Consider the following 23,749-nt stretch of genomic DNA (forward strand, 5'->3'; position numbering starts at 1 on the left):
GTGAGACAGCTTTTGATGATTTGATATCCTACTGCATATCAGTTTGATTGCTAAGAGCCCAAAAACCAAAATGAGAACGTGATGTGGTGATATTATGCGAGGTTGATGGACGTAATCTTCAGTCTTACATCAGACACAGATGTGGTTGAATATTTCTCAAACAACGGAAGTATGACATCATTTGGTTCTGAGACGATGGCAGTATTTAGGGTCAACATGGCTGAACACTGGGACCTGAGTTTGTTTGCAGTAACCATGAGTTATAATGTGATTATCAGCCCTGACATGAGGACCTAGTACTGCTTTCTTCTTCTGTGTGTAAATTACATAATTTACACAAAATTGAACCACAGGAAAGCCTCTGCCAGGGGAACAGGTTTTCCTCACTCCTTTGTTTTCTCAAGAGGAAGCATGAATACAAATATCGCAAACCTCGCTTTGCATGCGTCATCGTAATTACACAGTTTGTTATTAAGCAGTTTAGTGGAGGGTTTTGGCCCGGTTACCATTCAACTGCGACATCGGTGACTGATCTGCAGCAGGGCTCAGATTATGCACTTCAAACAAAAGAAGAAAAACTTCCATTAAGTAGGAAGCATTACAAGGTGTTAGCCAGCAGCTACACGCACAAACAGCTCCAAAGCAACAACCTCAGATGACCTCTGTTTTTTCAATACACAGCATGCACCCTGAAAGATGCTGCCTGTCAAAACCAGCAGCTTTATGGTCAGCCTAATCGGCTTTCCAGCAACGGAAAGCACTCTGAGCTAAGGAGGGTAAGCCCATGGCAGTGTGGAAAGTATACCTACACCTAGGCTGTCAAAGAATACACAGACTTTCTCATAGTGGAGTGAACAAATATTTTATTTTTAAAAACTGAAATATGATACCAGGATTTATAGTCTTTCTGATGTTTGTGTGTGTGCTGCAAACGACACTTGTTTGTCTATATTAGCTGACAGGACACACTGGTCTGACTAATGATGCCCAATAAACACACTGCAGGCCTTCAGGGGTTTCAACCAGCAATCGTCTGCCATCCATCATCACACCCGCAGGTCAGTGACAACTGGCTGTGACTCAAAGCCTTAATATGTCCCACATATCCACACTTCATGGGCAATATTCAGTTACAAAATTATTCATGCATGCAAATAAACAAAAATTCATTCCCAAACACCATACATATGGGCAGATCATCAAAACCGGTTATGACTGCAGAGCTGTCAAGACATTCTCTTGATATTTGTGAGGATTTATCTCTTATCTGTCGGCCCGTCTGTGATGTTTGGTGCAGTTTGGTGCAGTGAACTCATCAGAGGAAGGCGAAGGGAGAGACGGGCAGTTCAGGACAGATGCCAGCATGAGGCACGAGATGAGAGGGATTATAGTTTCCTCTTTTCAGATCTAAAAATAACCAAATATCCCCCGCTCATCTGCTGCCTGCTACAAAACAGATTTAGATGAATATGTTTTGCTTCACTATGGCACCAGCTCAAGCTTGTTCACATGGTTTTAATGATGAAGCCCACAAATCTGACTGAATGATGAAAGAAGACTGTGCTCTGTCCCCTGTGGACCGAGACATTTCATCACTTCATTTGCTCTGTTTTATCCCCCACCCCCCCACCCCCCACCCCCCAGATGAATGGGCTTGTCTGTCTGTGTTGTGTCTGTGTTGTATGCATGTAGGTGTGCTTGAGTGGGACAGAGACAGTTACCTTGGTGACTGAACTTTTTTTTAACATTGACACATTACTATGGCAACAGCAGCAGTATTTTTGGCAGCAGGAAATGCAGGGGTGGTTTGGCCTCATTGCTCACATGAAAATATTAGTATAACCTGAACAAAGGACACCTGGAATAGAACTAATTTAAACTGATGTCATGCTTTGGAGTAAATGACCCAAAAGGCATCAGTTTGATTTTCATTGGATTAGGAGGCTTTCTTGATTTCCAGAGTCTTGCAAGAAAATCACCATTTGGCACAGCACTGCACTCAGGATTATTGCAAGTGTGATCAGTTATTTGCTCAACATAGTGGTTTTGCTGTGTACTATGAGATGTAGTAAAGCCTGATTGACCCCAATAAGCACTCAGGAAAGTGCAAGTTATGATGTCAGAGCCGGTTTGATAAATCTGGCTCTGATGATAACACATGCATGCACAGCTCTTACGTGGGACTGCACACACAGGTGTTAGTGTTTGCCAGAAGGGGGCCTGCAGTGCATACACGGTGCTGTCTGATCACATTGCATGACAGTCATCACAGTTCAAAGGTTGGAATTCTTACCTGATTATTTGTCATTCTGTCTACCTGAGCTTGTCAGCCTGATGGCTTTAAAAGGCATTCTGTTGAAGACACGCTCTCAGGCTGAGAAAGAGAAGTCACTTCTCTGTGAAACCATGCAGGGAAATAGGATGTGAAAATGTGCAGTACAGCATGTGCCCTCTCCCCCTCCCCTCAGCAACAGCAGAGAATTGTATGTGAGCTTAAAATAACCCAGACAGGAGCACAGCGACACAGGGAGGTATGAGTTTGTGTCATATGAAAAGTATTTTGACCAGAGGTGTATGAGTCTGGAAGTATATGAGCTTTGCAAGTGGACTCAACACAACATAAAAGAGCCCCCTCACTGTTGGCGTCAAGTATTCAGACCTGTAGACTTTAATGTCACTCCAGTCACTGTTCCCATCCCATCCACTGTGAAGAGGACATTTCTCAGCACTTGATGTGAGCATGAGCAAGTATGTGAGCATGATGTACATGACTGAGTGAATCCTGCGTGCGTGTTTTAAAACTCTTACCCTGCCAGTCTAACCACCTAATAAGACGAGGGGGGAATATATGGCATATTTGTATTCATATTTCAGCATACGCATACTCATTCTCCCTGCAGCAAGCGTAGTGAAGTGTGTGAGTGTGTGTCCTTAAAAAAACCCAGACCAGACAAGACATGCAGACAGAGCTGTTAGTGCAGTTTGGGCTCTGGAATAATCTGGACTGAGCCTGATGACTACTGACCAGTTAAGATTCATTCTTGCAGGGTTATGTTGAGGTTTGTCACTCAGTGGGATTGTTTGGTTCTCTATGGTATACGAGCTTTCAAGACCTAAAGGTAAAATATGGTCTGGAAAAAGGATATTTCTTTTACATGATTATTCTATGAAAGAGGTGCTGGGTATAAACAGTATGATTTAAATTGCTGTGGATGCATACAATCACGCCAGACCTCATGTCATTTCAGCCTTTTACAACCCCAATTTCAAAAAGGTTCAGGGGTGCTGTGTAAAACATAAATCCTTTTTGACATATAATCAATTGAAAACAGTACAAAGATGATATACTTAATGTTTGACATCACTGACTTCATCGATTTTTGTAAATATCTGCTTACTCTGAATTTGATGCAGCAAAATGTTTTAAACACGTTTGGACAGGAGCGACTAAAAACTGGGAAAGCTGTGGAATGCTCCAAAAACACCTGTTTGGAACGTTCCACAGGTAAACAGGTTGATTGGTAACAGGTGATAGTATCGTGACTGGGTATGAAAGGGGCATCCTGGAAAGGCTCAGTTGTTCACAAGTGAGGATGGAGCGAGGTTCACCACTCTGTGAACACAAGAGTGTATAAAGCATATTACGACATGGAGTCAGGAACACTTTGTAAAATCGTTGTTGGTAAACACAGTTTGTTTGCAAATGACTGCGTTCTGTCTTTTTGTTTTTTATCTATGCTTTACATAGAAACTACCACTAACACATGAGTATGGAGAGAGTTTGGCTGGAAGAGTCTGACCAGGTTCTTCATAACACCCCAGATCAAAAGCAGACAGCTGACCACCCAGCAGCCACGTGGCGACCTGGAGGCCAACCATACTAACCGAATGAGAGCCCTTCTGGGACGGTGTAACTGCAACCATAAAAGAAATTATGGGTTATTGCTCTCCAAACAACTGTGCTGTGATGTTCCTACAAGGACCACACACAACATGTCATATGTTCAAAGACTGTGATGTCACAGCCTCTTATGCAAGTCCTCCTTGAACCCTGGTCAACAGATCGATCAGATAACAACACACGGCCATCAGGAGGAATAAAATGACAGTTGATCAGAGGGAGGATTTATGATACAATAAACCTGAACACACTGTGCTCTACTCTCACAACTGTTGGCCCATTTTCCTATCAGGCCTGTTGTACCACAGCTTTACCTCTTTACTAGTAACCCTGCTCACAATATCTTAATGTAGAGGCTTATTACCTCTTCAACCTTTGTCCCTGAAGGCCTAATGAACATCAGCTGAAATGAATGACCTTATAAGGTATCGGCTAGACAGACAGACAGACAGACAGACAGACAGATAGATAGATAGATAGATAGATAGATAGATAGATAGATAGATAGATAGATAGATAGATAGATAGATAGATAGATAGATAGATAGATAGATAGATAGATAGATAGATAGATAGATAGATAGATAGATTTTTTTTCTCAAATCCCATTTGGTGAACTCGTTCAATGAGCAATGAATCTTGATCTTACATACACAGTGTACATATAGAGTTGAGGGAGTATGTTTATCTGATTCTCAGTTTTCCTTTGGACAGGATCCCAGTTAGCGCTGGGATTATGTAACTCCTCAGTGGTTTTACAGAATGTTTTGTCTTATTTCTCAACAGCTGCCATCAGGGCATTATATATGTCACCAGATCAGCAGGGGTTTGTTGTCTGTTCAACAATATATCATATATATCACATAATCTATTCCACACATTTATACAGATAGGTGATACAGTAGAGAATAAAAAAAACGACAGCATACAGTGTGTCAGAAATGTACCAGGTCGCATCAAGCCTTCACTGTTGAACTGTGAACTGACATTTGTGCAAATGTTTGATGAATGACAAAAATGAATTCGATCAAAAAAAAAAGGTCATTTTTTTTGTTGATCAACTAACTAGTTCATCATTTCAGATCTGATCTTGGCCATCAGATCATATGTAATCCTAGTCTGCTGGAGTTTAATCTTCTGAAAAGAAGCAGATAACACAAATGTGTTTGCTATGCCGCTCTCCATCACATCAGCCCAAAATCTACAGGTGTTCAATTGGGTTTAGTTCTGGTCACTGCAAAGGTCATGATGTTTGATTCCCATCATTTCCAGAATCATTTTCTTCTTGGACAGAAACGTTGCATGCTAGGCTAAAACTGATCAAACAGAATAACTTTATGCTGGTTTGCTGTGACTTTGCTCTCTATGAGGACAAGTGGACTCAACACAACATAAAAGAGCCCCCTCACTGTTGGCGTCAAGTATTCAGACCTGTAGACTTTAATGTCACTCCAGTCACTGTTCCCATCCCATCCACTGTGAAGAGGACATTTCTCAGCACTTGATGTGAGCGTGAGCAAGTATGTGAGCATGATGTGCATGACTGAGTGAATCCTGCGTGCGTGTTTTAAAACTCTCATCCTGCCGGTCTAATCACCCAATAAGACGAGGGGGGAATATTTGGCATATTTGTGTTCATATTTCAGCATACGCATACTCATTCTCCCTGCAGCAAGCGAAGTGAAGTGTGTGAGTGTGTGTCCTTAAAAAACCCAGACCAGACAAGACATGCAGACAGAGCTGTTAGTGCAGTTTGGACTCTGGAATAATCTGGACTGAGCCTGATGACTACTGACCAGTTAAGATTCATTCTTGCAGGGTTATGTTGAGGTTTGTCACTCAGTGGGATTGTTTTGGTCCTCTGCTGGTGAAGTCATGACTCCATTTATCTTTCTGACATACATTTTCCACCACATACATGCTGTAACAGTAGACATTTTCCCTGAAGTAATTGCAGCAACTGTTGATGAATTATAATGAATGAGTGTGTCTGTACATGGGTAGAGGAGGTGTGTTTCAGTGAAAAGTCCTCAGTAGCTGTTCTCATTCATTTGCAGCATAATTATGTCACTGGATACTTTTAAATTACTGTAATAAAGATTATAGCAGCGCTCACTGACAATGGTTAACTGTCATTATGGCTTGTTCGTTTTCAGCTCGTTTTGCTTTCACAAGACAAAGTAGGTTTTCATTGTGTGTTGTAGTGTATGGAGTGATTTTTAGAAATATTTGATGTATTCCGCTCAGATAAAGCTGTACACCTTTGTTGAATCTATTTATTGAAGCTTTTGCAACAAGTAATAGTTTTGTCCTTCACATTAACGTTATCAGCGAGGAACAACTGCTCTTTCAAGACATTTTACATTTCATTTTGTTCAGAACACATCTCATGTCAGGAACCTTTAAACAGATTACATAACAGATGCATTGACGCTGCACTGAGCACAGCTGTTAGAGTGAGATTAGCAGGATGACAAAAGCAGAAACAGCAAACAGCTTCCCCCAGCCCTCTGGGACTTAAAGGTGCTATTATTTGCCAAGCTTTATCTCCAATTTAGATGTCCCATGTCACTTTTTTCTGTATCCCCCTCACACTGTCCACTCTGTCTTTCTATGAATAGAGCTGGATTAAAAGCATATGGATAGTGACCTGTCTTAGCCATGCTAGCTGCATGGCTGCAGCCATGATCATCTCAGTCAACCCATCACTTTGATCCAGACTGATATCTCAATTTCTCTTGGATAGATCGCTATGAAACTGACATCTATGGTTCCCAAAGTGTATCTTACTGACTTTGGTGATTCAATTACCAGCAGACATTCTTGTCCCCCTATAAGATTAGCGTTTGACATTTTGAGTGCCATCAAGTCTAAATTTATTGTGTCCAACCTGCTTTGGTGTGTGATTGAATTGAACATAAAAACTAATGACATCTCCCTCTTTCTCAGTTGTGCTTCATTTAATGCTAATTAGCAATGTTAGCATGCTCACACGCTGAACTAAGATGGTGATCATGGCAAACATTATACCTGCTAAACATCAGCATGCAAACACTGTTATTGTGAACATGTAATCAGGCTAACATTGGGCTCAAAGCACCACTGCACCTAAATACAGCCTCACAGAGGTGCTAGAATGGCTGTAGACTCTCAGTTTTGGCTCTCTTATTCCAATTATTTGGATATGAATGACACAACTAGGGTAAATGTTCAGCTTCGCTTAAAGAGACTTTTCCTCCATATTTAACGCAACTGCTGGAATGAACCTACCGTGTCTATTTAAAGCTGAAGAGCTGAGCTGTTCCTCATTAACCCTCTAAATCTGTGTGAGAAAACGTCTGCTGGGAGGAGTTAGTTGTCTTTGATCTGTAGATGTTTATGTAACTTGGAGCATGAAGTCGAGGACACAATGTTCTTCTGTCTGCTGGATCACCATAGTGGATTAAGGGGATGTCAAATCCACCAGTTAAAACCCACCGACCTTAACCACTGACCTATAGAATGGCAGATACTGTATTACTGTGGCGGTGATGTATATCAGCAGTCTGTGGGTCGCCAAGAGATCAGAACAGCTGTTCTCCGCAGAGACGACCTCCTGGATCAGAGGCTGCTCAGACAACAGGTCAACAGTAAGCCGCCAGTGAACACAAACAGTCCACAGTATAATCAAAATCAGTCATTAGAGGATCAGAAAATACAAAAGCAAGGGAACTTGTAGAGAGACGCAGATGTAAAGACGGAGACGTCTAAACAAGTTTGTCTTGAAAGATGAGTGTTGTACTGCTGTGGTTTCTCCAGAGTGACAGCAGACAGAAAACAGAGGAAGACGAATTGCACAGCTGAGCAGGGAGTGACTCACACTGTTTGGTCTCATGGTGGTCTTATGACTTTTCATTCCCACTCGGGTTCTTGTGTGGATGCATGCCCCCCTCCCCCCTTCCCTCAAGAATCTCATGGACAATCCTGGGAGGTGGGACATGGCAGAGAACGTAGTACTATCCCATCGCTGTAAACATCAGATTATGGACTTTCCAAAGCCACTGACAACCGGTATTACCTGCCTACATCAGGATTCCCAGTAATCTACTACTGTGATTATCTTAAAGGCCAAACACAAACAAAACAAGTCAAGCACACATAAAACAAACACAGGTCAGATGTGAATGTGAGTCGTTTGATCCCACTTATGGAGACAGCGAGGGATTGTGTATGTGGGTGACCTGGTTTGGGTGGAGGGCGTACAGAACAAGAAAGCGTAATGCTCATCTCTTGTATCAGAGGATGACGGACTCTCCGAGACAAACAAGGAATGAGATGAATGTGAGACCAAAAAAAAGCAGAAGAAGAAAAGAAAGACGGTCAAACGAATTCAACATTTCTTCACGGCACACCGAAGTCAAAGCAAAGAGGAGCGATGTGTTAAGGGTGTGTAAACTCGAGATAGACCAGACTGCGGCTGTCATTAAAGCGGCCATTGCTTAAAACCAAGAGACTGTAGGAAAATATGCTGCCTCTGTTGATTGAGACTAATAAATACTGTAAATGAGAGTTTAAAGTTAATTCAGTTCAATGTCCACTCTGCTTGGGTGAATATTATCACTACATTAGATACTGCCAACATAAAACATCTACTTTTACACAGTACACGCGCAGTAAATGTGAAATAATTTGTTCTTTTTTTGTTACATGATCCCATCTCTCTCTCTCTCTCTCTCTCTCTCTCTCTCTCTCTCTCTCTCTCTCTCTCTCTCTCTCTCTCTCTCTCTCTCTCTCTCCCTCATTTCCTGTCATACTTGGTACATACTTGGAAGTATAAAAAGATTTAAAATTGCCAAAATATAAGAAAAAAATATAGCAGTCTTTTAATGACTTTGAGGAAAATTTTGACATTGTGGGAAATGTGTGCGGGCTGCACGGTGGCGCAGCAGGTAGTGTGTGTGCCTCATAGCAACAAGGTTGCCGGTTCGATTCCCAGGTCAGGCCTTTCTGTGTGAACTTTGCATGTTCTTCCCATGCAGTCCCCGGGTGCTCCGGCTTCCTCCCACAGACCAAAAACATGCTCATTAGGTTGATTGGTGACTGTAAAATTGCCCCTAGGTGTGAGTGTGAATGGTTGTGTGTTTGTACCCTGCAATCAACTGGCTACTAGAAACTAGAAAATGGATGGATGGTTGGAAATGTGTGCTCTTCCTGAGAGTTTGATGAGAAGATCAGTACCACTTTCATGTTTGTGTGTTCAGTGTGAAGCTGGAGCCAGCAGCTACAAACACCTCCTGAAGCTCTCTGATGATGATGTTTATCTGTTTAAAAAAATAAAAATAAAACAACAATTGAAGGGGTTATGTAACAGTCTATTGCTTGGGTAGTAGAATTTACTTCCTGGAGTGTCAACTGGCTACGGCAAATTGTACTGCATATATTTTGTTTTTGTGCGGATTGAACAAGTTAGATACAACTTTGAGGTGCCGGTGGGAGGCGTTTGCTCACGTTGGACAGCAGGCTCGTTGTTTCACTCAGTCCAAAGTGCAGAGTGGTATCAATCTTTTCATCTTATTCTCATCCAAAGCAAATAAGCATTGCTTTTTTGGTCCCACTTAGACTTCCGTTTTGGATCAAACTTGCTTTATTGCAGCTACATTGTTGTTGCTTTACTCATACTGTCACCGTGGTGATGACAAGTGACACCTGTTTTTCTGTTTACCACCATATTTATTGTCCATGTTGCCTGGGGCTGTTGACCTTTAAAGTCCTTTGTCTGCTTCTAGAGTTGATGTCCAAAAATGTCAAGAACCTGCCAGGTGTGGACACTGCTTCAGAAAGAATGTCAGTGATGTCCCCTGAGAGGTTGCATTGGCCTCTGCACATCTGTGTCCTGCTGTGAAAGAACCAAATGAAGAACCTCGCTATCAACAGACAAAACCTTAGATAAAACCCTCTGTTGTAGCAACTTCTCACTTATCTTTTCCCTTGTGCCACAACACTGTGGGCATCTGTTATCAGAGAGTACTCTGACAGACCGAGCTACTTTCTGCTACACTGTGTGTGCCGTCTTTTTCTTTCATCCATGTGAGAAATGCTTCGCTGACTTTTTACGATATCCTGTTGACTGATCACCTTTAACTACGCTCCTGAAAGAAAGAAAGAAAGAAAGAAAGAAAGAAAGAAAGAAAGAAAGAAAGAAAGAAAGAAAGTTTTAATTTTGACGAGAATTTCAAATTCATTTTTATTCTTTAAAAATTACAACGATGTCTCATGCTGTTCACAAGTTGACTTTTTGTCTGCTGAGGCATGGCATCCCACTCTTCTTGAAGGGCGGCTCGCTGGACATTAAGGTCCTGGGGTACAGAGTTACAAGCCTCTGCACAGCGACTCAGCTCATCCCATAGGTTTTTATTGTTTCTTTCAGCTTTAAGCTAGCTAGATTAGACGACATGTGAACGTTAGCTTGCCTTGTTGTTATCTATCAGCGGGCACCAAGCAGGGGGAAAAGACATCCAATGAGATGGGGCAGTGAGAGAATTTGACTTGCACTTGAAGAGGTGATTGGCAAAAATGAAAACAACAACCAGGTCGTCCGTCCCGAACACAGACAACTTTTTCATCTCGTCTTTAGTTGTCAGGGCGTAATGAACACAGATTTCACTGTAATTTTTGTTATCAGTATTTTTTTTTTAATTAACATTTTTATTACACTTTAGTCATGCAATACAATGACGTCAACGAATACTTATCATCTGAATATTTGTTGATAAAATTAACACTGCTTTGAAAGAAAGAAAGAAAGAAAGAAAGAAAGAAAGAAAGAAAGAAAGAAAGAAAGAAAGAAAGAAAGAAAGAAAGAAAGAAAGAAAATATATTGCTAATGGCCGCTGTCTTCATAAATACAACCTTGATACAACCTCAGTTTTCCCCCTTTGGATCTCAGCTGAACAGTCCCTATTTTAACGATATACTGGCTAAATTCTTTTCTTGTGGTCAACAGGAAAGTAAGCTGTTCACAAACAACGCACCTCCTCTTCATAGCTCTCATTTAGGACAAGAATAGTACAGCTATGCTGAGGTTTTTGTGGTCCTGTACAGTATTTGACTACAAATGAGTGGTTGTATCAAATCTTCACATCATGAATCCATTTGAACTATAATGTTTCAAACATTAGGGAGTATAAAGAACTTCAAATCAAAGCATCAGCTTAGGACTCACAGATATGCTGAGACATCTGTTTGATATATATGCCGCTTTTGAAATGCACTCGCCATACTGCTGTTTGTGATGCTTCTTTCATTGTTGTTTCAAATTCATGGTTTTGCCTATTACTTTCTCTTATGCTTATTTGATGCCAGACAGCATCGCTCTAACACAACCATTAACTTTGACAATCTCTGCAAATGAAGGGTTTATTGCATTCATACTGTATGGTAAATACAAGTGTTCCTGCTATTTTGTCCACCCCCTCATGCGTGTGTGGGTCCTCCTTTGTTGACAGTCAAGCAGGCTTCAGCTAAGATCTGTCTCTAACTGTCTTCGCCAGCCTGCGTTTACTGAACTTAATCATTTTTAGGCCATTGCTGCTCTCTGGTGGAGAAGGCTGGAGTAACAAGTACCTGCCAGTCAGAAGATTTGCTGCCCATTTGCCAGCAAATTGTTCTTTACTTCTTCATCCATGTCAGCAGTGGTAAAAGAGGTAGTCGGGTTCTTCACTTACGCGAAATCAGTTCAAAACAGTTCCTGCATTCAAAATTTGATGCAAGTAAAAGTACAGAAGTATTATCAGGTATCAAAGGTAAAATGGAATAGATGTCTAAACCATCAGAGGCTGGTCAAGGTGGAGCTTATGTTAAATGTTTTATACACTGTACTGCTGATTAACAAATCTATTGCAATACATCATATGCATTCATGCATAGATAGATAGATAGATAGATAGATAGATAGATAGATAGATAGATAGATAGATAGATAGATAGATAGATAGATAGATAGATAGATAGATAGATAGATAGATAGATAGATAGATAGATAGATAGATAGATAGATAGATAGATAGATTTCTAATAAAACTGACTATGGTCTATACTTTTACCTGAGTTTTCAAAACAAGAAGTTATAGTTATAGTAGAAGTCAGAGCTGGTATTTTGAGGAAGAAGAAATACAAGGAGGAAGCTGAAACAAGGAAGAGGAGGAAAACAAAATACAATTTACAATATATCAAATACAGCAGGGTCCATCAACCTTGAAATGATGTGTCTGTCTCCGTCTGACAACGCATCGATGGAGGCTGGCTCTTTAAATCGTTGGTGTTCGTGTCTGTAGTGGTGACGTGTCTCTAAAGTTTCTCCTCCTCCTCCTTCTCCTCTCCTCCCCTCCCGGCGGCTCAGTAGTGAGATTGAGTGTGGTCAGATTTACCCAGTAAAGGAGCACAGAGGTGGACAGCCGGGACATCATGGCCAGTGAGTATGACTTTGACACACGGGTCGTATGATACTTCATATCCGGAGTCTGTGTAAGAGCTAAACGCTGTTGTAATGTTTCGGACAACTTCGTGAGCTAACGGTGCTCGCGCTGGCACTGATAGCAGGCTAGCTTACATCGCTAGCTAGCTGGTTGGCTGTTTTGCACTATTTTGATCCCTTTTTGAGGACGAGTTGTGTGTGGGTATAGTTGAACAGTTAGGCAGTATGTTTGTAAGATGGTGTCCTTGCTTGTGGTGTGATCCTAGAGGCGCCTTGGTGATTCTTGTTGGCTGGAAACATCTCACATCTAAGCTAACTCGTTAGCCACTCATTCAAAGACATTGACAGAGTAGTGATGACGACGCATAACACAACCGGTGTATTTTCAGCTTGCTGTTCCTAAATCACCTGTCTAATGTTGATAGGGTACATTTGGTGAAGATAATACAAAGATCTAGCAAGAAACGTGTTGATACAAAATGTCCTATTTGATAATCAAATAGGGTTAACATCAGCGTTGGTTATTGTCAATTCAAATCTGTGTTGGGTCCGCCCACCATTCACTGCCACGTCCCCCTGACGAACAGCGATTATGTCCCGTGAGCTAACGCAAAAACTCATGTCTGCTCGTTTCCAGTCAAATTCTTGGAGGTGATAAAGCCATTCTGTGCAGTCCTGCCAGAAATCCAGAAACCTGAAAGAAAGGTGTGTATTACGCTCATTTCATTTGTACATTTGTCTTTTCATTACAGAAAGCCTATCTCAGCATTGCTTTAGCTATTTGCCATAAAACCATCATAATGTGCTTGTCCAACAGATCCAGTTCAGAGAGAAGGTGTTATGGACCGCCATCACTCTCTTTATCTTCTTGGTGTGCTGCCAGGTACGTGTCACAAGTAATTACTGTCCTTAGTTTCACATAATCTGTTTGTTCAGTCAGGTTAGTTGTCCACCAGCTACTCTAAATGTGCAAATCCATATTCAGTCACACTACAATCACCTTTACTCACTTTATTAATAACAAGCTGATCAGCAGACCTTCATCAGATAAAATCCTTGAATGACCTTCAACGATGGTCTGAAGAGCAAAATATGCAAGGGGTCACAGGATGCGGTATTTTATTTTTATTTTTAAATGTAACATGACCTGTCAGGAAGACTTTCTTTTATGAAAGAACGCTGTAGTAAAAATCAACCGCATATTTTTTTTTTTATGTAGAATTGAGTCTAGAAAACTGTTACTTTCATTATTTGTTGAATTATCCATTATAATAATTTTGTACAACAAATGTTAAGAAATCTGACAACTGCCCATCACAACAAATCACAGCCCCAAATTATACCTTCATTTTTCATATGGTGTCCTGGTGTCATCCAACAGCTCGAAGTGATTCATGTAGGATGAAAAAGAGAAAAGGAAGCAACTCTTTCTCTTAGAGGTGTAGCAAGAGAACGCATGGTGCTTTTAAATCATTTTAATGGTGTGTAGTTAATCAGTCAAAATTCATTGATGGATTTTCTGTTAATTGATCTGTCGCTTAATCAAAAAAGGATGAGGTCCTTAACCACCTACAGTGAGATCAGATCTGCATAGAATAAATACTTGGTCTGTTTAGGAATGTGTGTGTCAAACTGTCCAAACTTAGCATTAGCAATTAGCATTACACTGAATAGTTTTCATTTGTAGTTGGACTTGTAGTTTTGGTTTCAACACTTTTAAGTTAATTGAAGCAATACAACTTCCATATAATTGGAAAAAAATATAATTCTGTGTGAACTCTGTTTTCCTCCAGATCCCCCTCTTTGGCATCATGTCCTCAGACTCTGCAGATCCGTTCTACTGGATGAGAGTGATTCTGGCCTCAAACAGAGGTATTGATCTGGCTAATAACTGAGATTAAATGCGTGTCTGCTTTCCTGCTGGTATATTCTAACTTGAATATCTTACTCCAGGTACCTTGATGGAGCTGGGTATCTCGCCTATTGTCACCTCAGGCTTGATAATGCAGCTGCTTGCTGGAGCTAAGATCATTGAAGTCGGAGACACACCAAAGGACAGAGCCCTTTTCAATGGAGCCCAGAAATGTAAGGACGCTCTCATCAGGTGGTGATTTGTGAGCATATGGTTGTAATTCAGAATTACGTCCATAGATTGTCTAACCCCTGTTAATGTTTGTCAGTGTTTGGAATGATCATCACCATTGGCCAGGCCATTGTGTATGTGATGACCGGCATGTATGGAGATCCCTCAGAGATGGGTGCAGGAATCTGTCTGCTCATCATCATTCAGGTGAGAACAAGAATTTCGTTCAGATTGGTCATAACAAATAGTGTCATTTGACTTTAAATATATATGTCTTATCATCACAATAGGCTTTCATTAAAATAAAAATATTATGATGTGAAAAAAGAACATAATGATGTAGAACTATAACGTGGATTATGGCGACATTTTTCTTCTGTGTGTTCTTTAAATTAAGTCCTGTTCATCTCTTATCACAGACAAATCCCGACTGTGATGTCGACATTTAAACTAGTCATTGTCAAACATGTAATTTCCCTTGAATCAAATAGTTTGAAAGCGAGGCCCCTGCTATAAATAGACATCTCACTGAGGTGCACCAAGGAGAAGCTTCTCATTATGCCAAGTCATACAATTCAAATAGTCTCTGTTCATTGGTTAGAATTAGAATTGCATGACCAACTGGGTTGTTTGGATTAACTGAGTCTACTCACAAAGTAAAATATATTGCAATGGCTTTTTAAAGGTCACACTGTTGTCTTACTTGCACAGCTAAGACTGTCCACACACGACTGCCTCAGTACTTGTTCAGCTGACTGAATCTGCTGTATTGTTCTCCAGCTGTTTGTGGCTGGCATGATTGTGCTGCTGCTGGATGAGCTGCTCCAGAAGGGCTATGGTCTTGGTTCAGGGATCTCGCTGTTCATAGCCACCAACATCTGTGAGACGATTGTCTGGAAGGCCTTCAGCCCAACCACTGTGAACACCGGAAGAGGTAAGAAAGCACAAAGTGGCCGCTGAAAATGTGATGTTGGCTAATACATTTAAATCCTGTTGTGTTGCTCCTCTGCACTCCACGCCGCTGGGCCTCATTCTTGCGGCTTTTTGTGTTGTAGGCACAGAGTTTGAGGGAGCCATAATTGCGCTTTTCCACCTGCTGGCCACTCGCACAGACAAAGTGCGCGCTTTGAGAGAGGCCTTCTACAGACAGAACCTGCCCAACCTCATGAACCTCATCGCTACAGTATTTGTCTTTGCTGTAGTGATATACTTTCAGGTGAGTTTCTTAACATGCGACTTCTGTCATAGTTCAAATAGAAACTGCTGAATGGACAAGATGATGATGGGAGGGACATTTTTATCTCTTCACACAGGGATTCAGGGTTGATCTGCCAATCAAGTCAGCTCGTTACCGTGGCCAGTACAACACCTACCCCATCAAGCTCTTCTACACCTCCAACATCCCCATCATCCTGCAGTCTGCCTTGGTCTCCAACTTGTATGTTATCTCCCAGATGCTTTCCACGCGCTTCAGCGGCAATTTTCTGGTTAATCTGCTCGGTACTTGGTCTGTAAGTATAAATCAAACACAGCTTTCTGCCTCCACAAATTACTTAGACGACCTATTGGTGTTTGTTTTTGTTACCAGATGCTACAACACATTTCTGCCCATTAAAGCTAGTATTTTTTGTCGTGCTTGTAGGACACATCATCAGGTGGTCCAGCCCGTGCCTACCCTGTAGGTGGACTCTGTTACTACCTCTCTCCCCCCGAGTCATTTGGCTCTGTTCTGGACGACCCAGTCCATGCGCTCATCTACATTGTCTTTATGCTGGGGTCATGTGCCTTTTTCTCTAAAACCTGGATCGAAGTCTCAGGTTCTTCTGCGAAAGATGTGAGTTGCAAGCCTTTTTTGAGAAGGTGGTGTTTTGGGTTTACTTCAAACAGGCTGTATTTTGAAGCTCTGTTCTTCACTGTCATCCAGGTGGCGAAACAGCTGAAGGAGCAGCAGATGGTGATGAGGGGACACAGAGAAACCTCAATGGTCCATGAGCTGAACAGGTAAGATCCAAATCCTTTTCATGTGCAGATCCTTTATTGCCACACCTGGTGCCTGGCACTGGATTCTGATTGCTTATCAGAAAATGGATCATGAGGGCGGATCAAAGCTGTCAGCATCAGGTATAAAATAGAAAATGTGAAATATGTGAAGGAATGAATAAAATAAATTATGATTGAATTTCATTTAGCTGCTTCAGCTTCACAGTCCTGGTATTGTTGCATGCCGGCTCACTGTCGCTCTGTCATGGCTCACCGGGACAAACAGAATAAAGCTGTCGTTAATGTTACTACAAACACCTGTGCTTTTCATGTCTGCCCTGAAAAAGGAATATCAGTCTGTCACTACGTTTACATGCAGTCAAGTAACCCTTTCATAACCGGAATATCAGCAATAACCCGGTTGCGCACAGCCATGTAAACACCAGTAACCCTTTTGAAAAACCCGAATATGACCCCTGGGTTACTCCTTTTCTAACCTAAATATTTGGTCATGTATACACCTATCAGGATATCCCCATCGAACGGAACATTAATTCTGCGCATGTTCTATTCGCAGCTCAGGCTCCATTTCCTATTTCTTCACGTTCTCGCCTTCCATTAATGAAGAAAGTGAGACAGAGTAGTGTCAAGTACTGGTGGTGGGTCAGTACCAGCACCAAAGCGCAAACGAAGGCGGGCGCTACCGCAGTTGTTGTTTTTGGATACAGGAAGAAGAAGCTGAAATGACGCGCATTGCGTCATGACGTTCTCCGTGCGTCGACACGTTGTCCGTGCGTCGCTGTTTTGATCGGGATATCGCAATTGATTACCCCTGTTTGCTCACGCATGTAAACAGGTTATTCCGAATGTTTCAGAAACCGGAATATTGACCATAACCTGAATATTGACTGCATGTAAACGCAGTCAATCAGTCCTGTCTCCTGTCTGAATGGGTCTGTCGGTGTTGTACTGTACACTTGTGAGAAGTCTCACAGAACAGGAGGACTTTCAATTAAAGTAATTAAACTCAAATTCATGTCCATTTATAACCCTTTTCAAAGCTTTCAACTACATGCCATGACTCAGGTGTCACTGAGATGTCATCATTTTGAGTTGAGATTATTTTTTAAACATACTGATCCCAAGGCCAAGAAGTAGCTTCCAAGAAAAAGAAAAGTTTAGTGCCTGGTTGAACATACAGAGTGCAAAGATGTCAATTATTGAGCAACACTGAGAAGTTAAAAGTATGGCAGCTGTTCAAGAATGTGATACCTTCTTATTGCTGAAGGTGTTGTCACTTTGGTGTACTTTCATAACATGCACCACTTTGAGGAGTAGTCTTTTCAAGTTTACCCCTCTTTCCAGTCTTTATGCTAAGCTAAGTTAAGCTAACCGACCGCTGGCTGTGGCTGTATATTTCACAAACTCCTGACAAGACAGCAATACATGTATTTCCCAAAACATAGAACTATTCAGTTAATCTCTACTTTACAGTCACAGTGAATCTATTTAGATATCTGTCATTCTCGCTACTTGGCTTTTCTTCTGAAAGGCCATAAAGTGAAACTCTGTGTATTAATATTCACCTCAATGTCTCTGTTTTGTGTTCTAGGTATATTCCCACAGCTGCTGCCTTCGGTGGACTGTGTATCGGTGGTCTATCAGTAATGGCTGACTTCCTCGGAGCCATTGGCTCCGGCACCGGTATCCTGCTGGCCGTCACCATCATCTATCAGTACTTTGAGATCTTTGTGAAAGAACAGAGCGAAGTCGGCAGCATGGGGGCCCTGCTCTTCTAGAAGAGCCGATATCCTCCCACCTTCAGTCAACTTTCATTGGGAACACCAACTTTGCATTTATTTTCCATCTGTGTGAAGCCCCTGCATAGTCAGCTCTCGAGTTTCAGGATGTTTTGAGGAATCTTCAGGAATCTCAGCTGAAATTGGATATTGTGACTTGGTGGGGCTGCATGACTTGTCGCTCCCTCCACAAATCTTCCATCCGACATTTCAGTTGTACTCCATCAGATTTTCCAACCGACTCGAGATTAAAGCTCCCCAAGATTCATGTTGTGTCTGAGATGAAGTCCTGCGGGAGTGTGGCAGCGAAGTGCTTCAGTATGCAGGCATACTCGACGTGGTGGTCAACTGCCTGCTGTGTGCATAAAAGCACTTGATGTTCTGCTTGGTGTTATCAACGTTTATACTTTTATTTTCAGCTTTATTTTATTTGTCAACCTGCCAATTGTGTGAAGGTGTGGACCGGAAGGTGAACTGTCAAACGCCGAATCAAGTACTGTCGTTTTGATTTGTGACCCTGTCTTATAGCTCCTATATCAACAGGGTCCTGTAAGAAGAGGATGTGGAGCTCACATTGGGCTCCGCCAGTCAAAAGAAATTGCTCAACTGTTTTTGTGAACAGTCATCTGATGAAACATTCAGAAAAAAAGGGTCCTTGCTGTTTTACTGTCCGACATTCCCAGGGAGCTGCAGTATTAACTCACATGTCACGTTCACTTTTGTTAACACTTCCTGAGATCTTTGTTTTGTTCTGTTCTTTTAATTGTTTGCTCTAAGCATACGAGTTAATCACTTTTCCACAACTGACAAATTCTGATTTTCTGTACATAGGCCATGCATTGAATAACTTTGAATTTGTCTTAAGTGTAAGATAAAAGACTTTTGAATATGTAAAAATAAATGCATTTCAGAACAAACTTATAGAAAAACATTCTCAATAAAACCTTTTGTGGAAAAAGGCTCAATCTTTTGTCTGAAGTGAATGAATTTTCAGAAGCACAGGAAAAGTCACCTTTTTTGTCCAGTAAAGGGTTGAGTCTTGTTTTATACAATTTTTTTATGTCTGAGATTTCTTTTTAAGACAATTTTACTTCTATATTTTCCTGCTGCTATAAGACAGTGGTTACACTTAACTTTAACCCCCACCCCTCTTCCCACCCATTAAGCATGTACAAGCACTATATAAACATTTACTTAATGGTTTAGAAGAGCTGGAAAGCACAGTTAAAAACATCTTTTATATATGTACTATATGTATACCATATATTTTTATACATAATATTACTATAAAGTCATACATTATCTGTATATACATCAGCCTCCATTTATGGGGGGGTATAGTTGTTGACAAAAACATAATTTGATTTCATGTATGACCTTTTGTCGTATGGCATGGCGTAGTTACTGTTAGGGTGGCTCAATAAATAATATGATCCCCTTCATATGAGGACTGAGTCCATTTATTTTGATCTGCACAACATGAGAATTTATTTTGTTGACAAATGTTGAATTGACCACTAGAGACTGATTTGACTGAATAAGATGAAAGCATTTATCCAACTTTTACTACATGATTTTATGGTCTTAAATATGACAAGAATAAAACATTTTAAAAGACAGTGGGATTGTTAGTGTTATAGAAGCATTATGTTTATCCAAATCTCCAGAGCCTAAAATGAGAAGATTGGAAAAGGAGTATTTGTTATAGGTTAGCAGGGTTATTGTTAATAGCTTTATTTAAAGTGTAAAATAAGTGTGACGGTGCACACTGCAAATAAATGTATCGTAGGACATAAATAGATTGTCGCTCAGAGAAAGAAGAAGAAATATGTTTGTTTTTCCCTTATCCCATTCTTCCTCTTTTCTTGCTGGAAATTTTGTAGTCAGGATGCTAATTTATTAAATGTAAAAAAGAAGTAGAGAGAAATGATATCTTATCACAGAGTAAGATGAAAATCGTACATAAAAAATGTTCTGCTTTTATTTATATAACTTGCTCCTGAGAAATTAAAAGCATCATTTTGTGGAAAAGACAGCGTTGACTTTTTTTTTTTTTTTTTTTAACTCTTGGGGGCAGCAACGCGACCTGGAGCGTATACGCTGCCGGAAATATGAAAAGAGAAGAAGAAGAAGACTCACGCTCTACCAAGGATAGTTGTGAAACAAGCTAGCAGATGCTGGACTAAACCCTCCGACGTTTCCATGTGTCGTGTTGTCTGTCAGTAAGAGTGGTTTTCCTCGGAGCTGTTGTTGCAGTGGATAAAAAAGAGGAATTGAATCTGCTCCAGCGTGAAGAAATGAGCTCGGTCAGACAGGAAGGTAACCATACTGTGCTCGCCGGCTAACTTCTCTGGAAAGCTAACTCTGAAGTTTATTTTGGTCTGAATGAAAAATCAGTGTCGGCGTAGAAGCGAGTTGCTAAAAGTCTCTTATCACGTCTGACTGTTAAAATCTGTGGCCGTTATTCATCAGTGAACGGGGCTGTTAGCTAGCTATGACCATCACAGTGTTTAACCTTGACCAGCAGCAGTAGTGTACATGTGTGTCATATGGCATGTTGCATGTCAAACAATGAGTCACCTTAAGCTAATTTTCCATTCAAAGCCATCTTGAGTCTTCAGTGGTAGTTTGAATGCAGCAAATGTACCTTTTGCATTGTTTTGTTGATAGTTGTAGTTAAGCAAATGATCTGAACACTGCTTCCACCCCTGAACTGGTCAACTGGCCGAGTGAACATAAGGCATATGGGCCATAAATATCAGCCTGGACTATTTATCCGTCAGGGTCTAATAAGGAAAGTGGAGGACACTGTTGAAATGGTGAACTTCAGCTTTAGTATGTCCAGATTTCAGCTGTTGAACCTGTGTTAGAGAGGCTGCAGATGTCATTTAGCAAGCCTTTGTGTTAGATCAGGGACCACAATTCTTATCATTGGTTTGTTTGTGTTGTCCTTCCACATTTTACACAACAGGGAAAGACCAAATCATCTTTGTCACCAAAGAGGATCATGAAACACCCAGCAGTGCCGAGCTTGTAGAGGAAGATCCTGAGGACCCGTATGAAGAGCAAGGTGAGGCGCATGAAACTACCAAGAGGAACCTGTCGTCAGGCTAAAGTGTAGCACCGGTGAAGTTTGAAAAATGCATGTTTATTAACTAAAACCTCCTCTCTCGTCCTAGGTCTTATTCTTCCCAGTGGGGAAATCAACTGGAACTGTCCCTGCTTGGGCGGGATGGCCAGTGGTCCCTGTGGAACTGAATTTAAGGACGCCTTCTCCTGTTTCCACTATAGTACGGAGGAGGTGAAGGGCTCCGAGTGCCTGGAGCAGTTCAGGGCCATGCAGGAGTGTATGCAGCGTTACCCGGAGCTCTATCCTCAAGAAGATGAGAAGGCTCCACAAGAACAGTCATCAGAAACAGTCCAGACCTCACAAGACTCATCTGCATCTGCAGAAATGTCAGGTGCAAACTCAACATCTATCACCGAGCAAGACCCTAACACCACACAACCCACCACAGAGGGTGCAGTGGAAAGCTAATGATGAGCCCTGGTGGCAAAGAGAGTCACACATTTAAAGTCCAACTGAAATCACATTTACCCACGCCTTTTTGCGGCCAAAATAGCATCAATATGTTTTCAGAGTTAGTACTAACAGATGGATTTATTGTTAAAAGAAAGAAAAGAAACGCTTTTGAAGAAATGCTCATCTTACTCTCAGTGGCTGGAAGGCGTGTCCGTGTCTCTGTGTCTGTGTCTGTGTTTGATTGACAGCTGCCAACAGACTAAGTAAACAAGCTTGCATCATACTGAAGCTTACATCACTTGCATACAGTGTTTTGTTAGTGGTATGGAAGAGTAAGGAACACACCGTAATGTAAACAGACTGAGGTAGTATTTGCAGGTACGCTTACATGCTACTAAAAGTCCTGCAGCTTGATTAGCTAATTAGCTGTCTTGACTGCAAACTGACATTTTTCAGTGCATATGTATTCCCCAGTGAACATTTCTTACAAAACCTGTTGCTGCTGCTTTATGCAAAAGCACAGCATGTAAGGGGCGCCATCATGAACCCCCCAAAAAAAGTAAAATGTAAATTTCCCCTTTAAGCTTTCTGATTTGTCCTCTGAGGGGAACACGGGACATGCAGTTTATAAGCTGCGGCAGACAAAAACGATGACTTGTAATTTCAGTTGGACGTTAAACATTCTGTACTGAATAAGATGGGCTTATACTTTTGTAAAACTAATATAATATGATTCATGAAAAAAATGTCTGCTGTGTTGAGATTCAAGATTCATCAAGAGCTGAGAGGACCAAGGATACACACTGAAGTGTATAATGTACATTTTTTATTTCCTTTGTCTCAAGATCGACGGTTCGACATGCTGTGATCTAAATATAAGTGCTAGAGCTGTAAGATTACAGTAGAAATGTTTTATTCATGCGTTTTTCATTTCCATTCATGTATGCTGTTTTCTCATGTTCAGCATTGCACATGTACACTGTGTGTTGTACAAACTCTGTATTCATAGTCCGTTATGACTCAAAGTTTATATCAGTAACGTTGCTGATAAAGTTGCTGAATTCATGGAAATGTGAAGAATCCAGCGAAGAACACCTGAAGAAACAGTGTGTAGTGTATTTCCACAGTTTGTCCTCTGGTACTGCGTCTCCTCTGCTAATTTATGACCAGACTCAAAACTTTTACCTCAGCTGAACTTAACAGAACAATTTGTGTGCAACACAGGACTGATTGGGGTGACTTGAAGTGCATACTGTTGAAGGTTTTATAATAAAATGTATTATGCCTCATTGGTTCTTGTGAGGTGCTCTTGTTGTAATATCTCCCAGGCCTGACGTTGCAGTAACGACCTTCTACTGTCCTCGGCATATTACAGGTGTGTTTGCCTCACCAGAAATCACAAGCGGCTATAGCAGACAGTAACTTGGGGTTGACCAGAAGTGAGTCACAGAAGAAACTCTTCGCACGAATATCATTACATCCTTTAAATTTGATCTTGTTTCAGTTAATTCAAGCAGACTACAGATTCTATGGACCGTAGTAACGTCACCCAAATACATAGTTTTCCAGTTACTTGCTGGTAACTATGCTGGAAACCTAGAAGCTGTAATAGTTTGAAGGCTTGTCCTGTCATGTACTCCATGTGTCAGCTGTTTGCAGTGTGAATGCAAAGATTTGTAACCACAGCAAGTAAACAGGTTAATGTCAACACATACTAACAAAAGTCATTGGATCTGTAGAGGCTGACACATAAAATCGACTATGCTGTCTGCAGTACAGTATGATTCAGCCATTACGATGGGTTGACTAGCTATTATTCACTTTTCTGTAATTCATGTCTAATTGTATGATTATATATTTAGTCGTAACATGCACCCAGTGGACCTCATCAAAAAGTATGATATTGAGTTGTAAATGTGCATCTTGATGCCAGTAAACCTGAAAAGGAAAACAGCATGATTCTACATAATAGCTGTTGACCTGTCCAAAGGTTCTGGGGTCAGAGGTCAGT

The 23,749-nt window shown here is 41.1% G+C and overlaps 2 protein-coding genes across 2 annotated transcripts; both read left to right on the forward strand.

Annotated features, from left to right (window-relative positions):
* Nucleotides 1-12,255: 12,255 nt before the first annotated feature.
* On the forward strand, nt 12,256-19,180 carry sec61a1a (SEC61 translocon subunit alpha 1a). The gene is made up of 12 exons (XM_070959223.1): nt 12,256-12,350; nt 12,991-13,058; nt 13,171-13,236; nt 14,147-14,225; nt 14,307-14,438; nt 14,534-14,643; nt 15,217-15,370; nt 15,492-15,652; nt 15,750-15,947; nt 16,079-16,270; nt 16,361-16,437; nt 18,029-19,180. Exons 1-12 carry the CDS (start codon nt 12,344-12,346, stop codon nt 18,213-18,215), a joined length of 1,431 nt encoding a protein of 476 aa, XP_070815324.1. The 5' UTR covers nt 12,256-12,343; the 3' UTR covers nt 18,216-19,180.
* Nucleotides 19,181-20,341: 1,161 nt separating this feature from the next.
* LOC139328937 (mitochondrial intermembrane space import and assembly protein 40-like) lies at nt 20,342-23,027 on the forward strand. Its single transcript, XM_070959021.1, has 3 exons — nt 20,342-20,534; nt 21,187-21,285; nt 21,395-23,027. Exons 1-3 carry the CDS (start codon nt 20,513-20,515, stop codon nt 21,751-21,753), a joined length of 480 nt encoding a protein of 159 aa, XP_070815122.1. The 5' UTR covers nt 20,342-20,512; the 3' UTR covers nt 21,754-23,027.
* Nucleotides 23,028-23,749: the final 722 nt, after the last annotated feature.

This window comes from Chaetodon trifascialis, chromosome 3 (genome assembly GCF_039877785.1).
Source record: "Chaetodon trifascialis isolate fChaTrf1 chromosome 3, fChaTrf1.hap1, whole genome shotgun sequence".
Lineage (NCBI taxonomy): Eukaryota > Metazoa > Chordata > Actinopteri > Chaetodontiformes > Chaetodontidae > Chaetodon > Chaetodon trifascialis.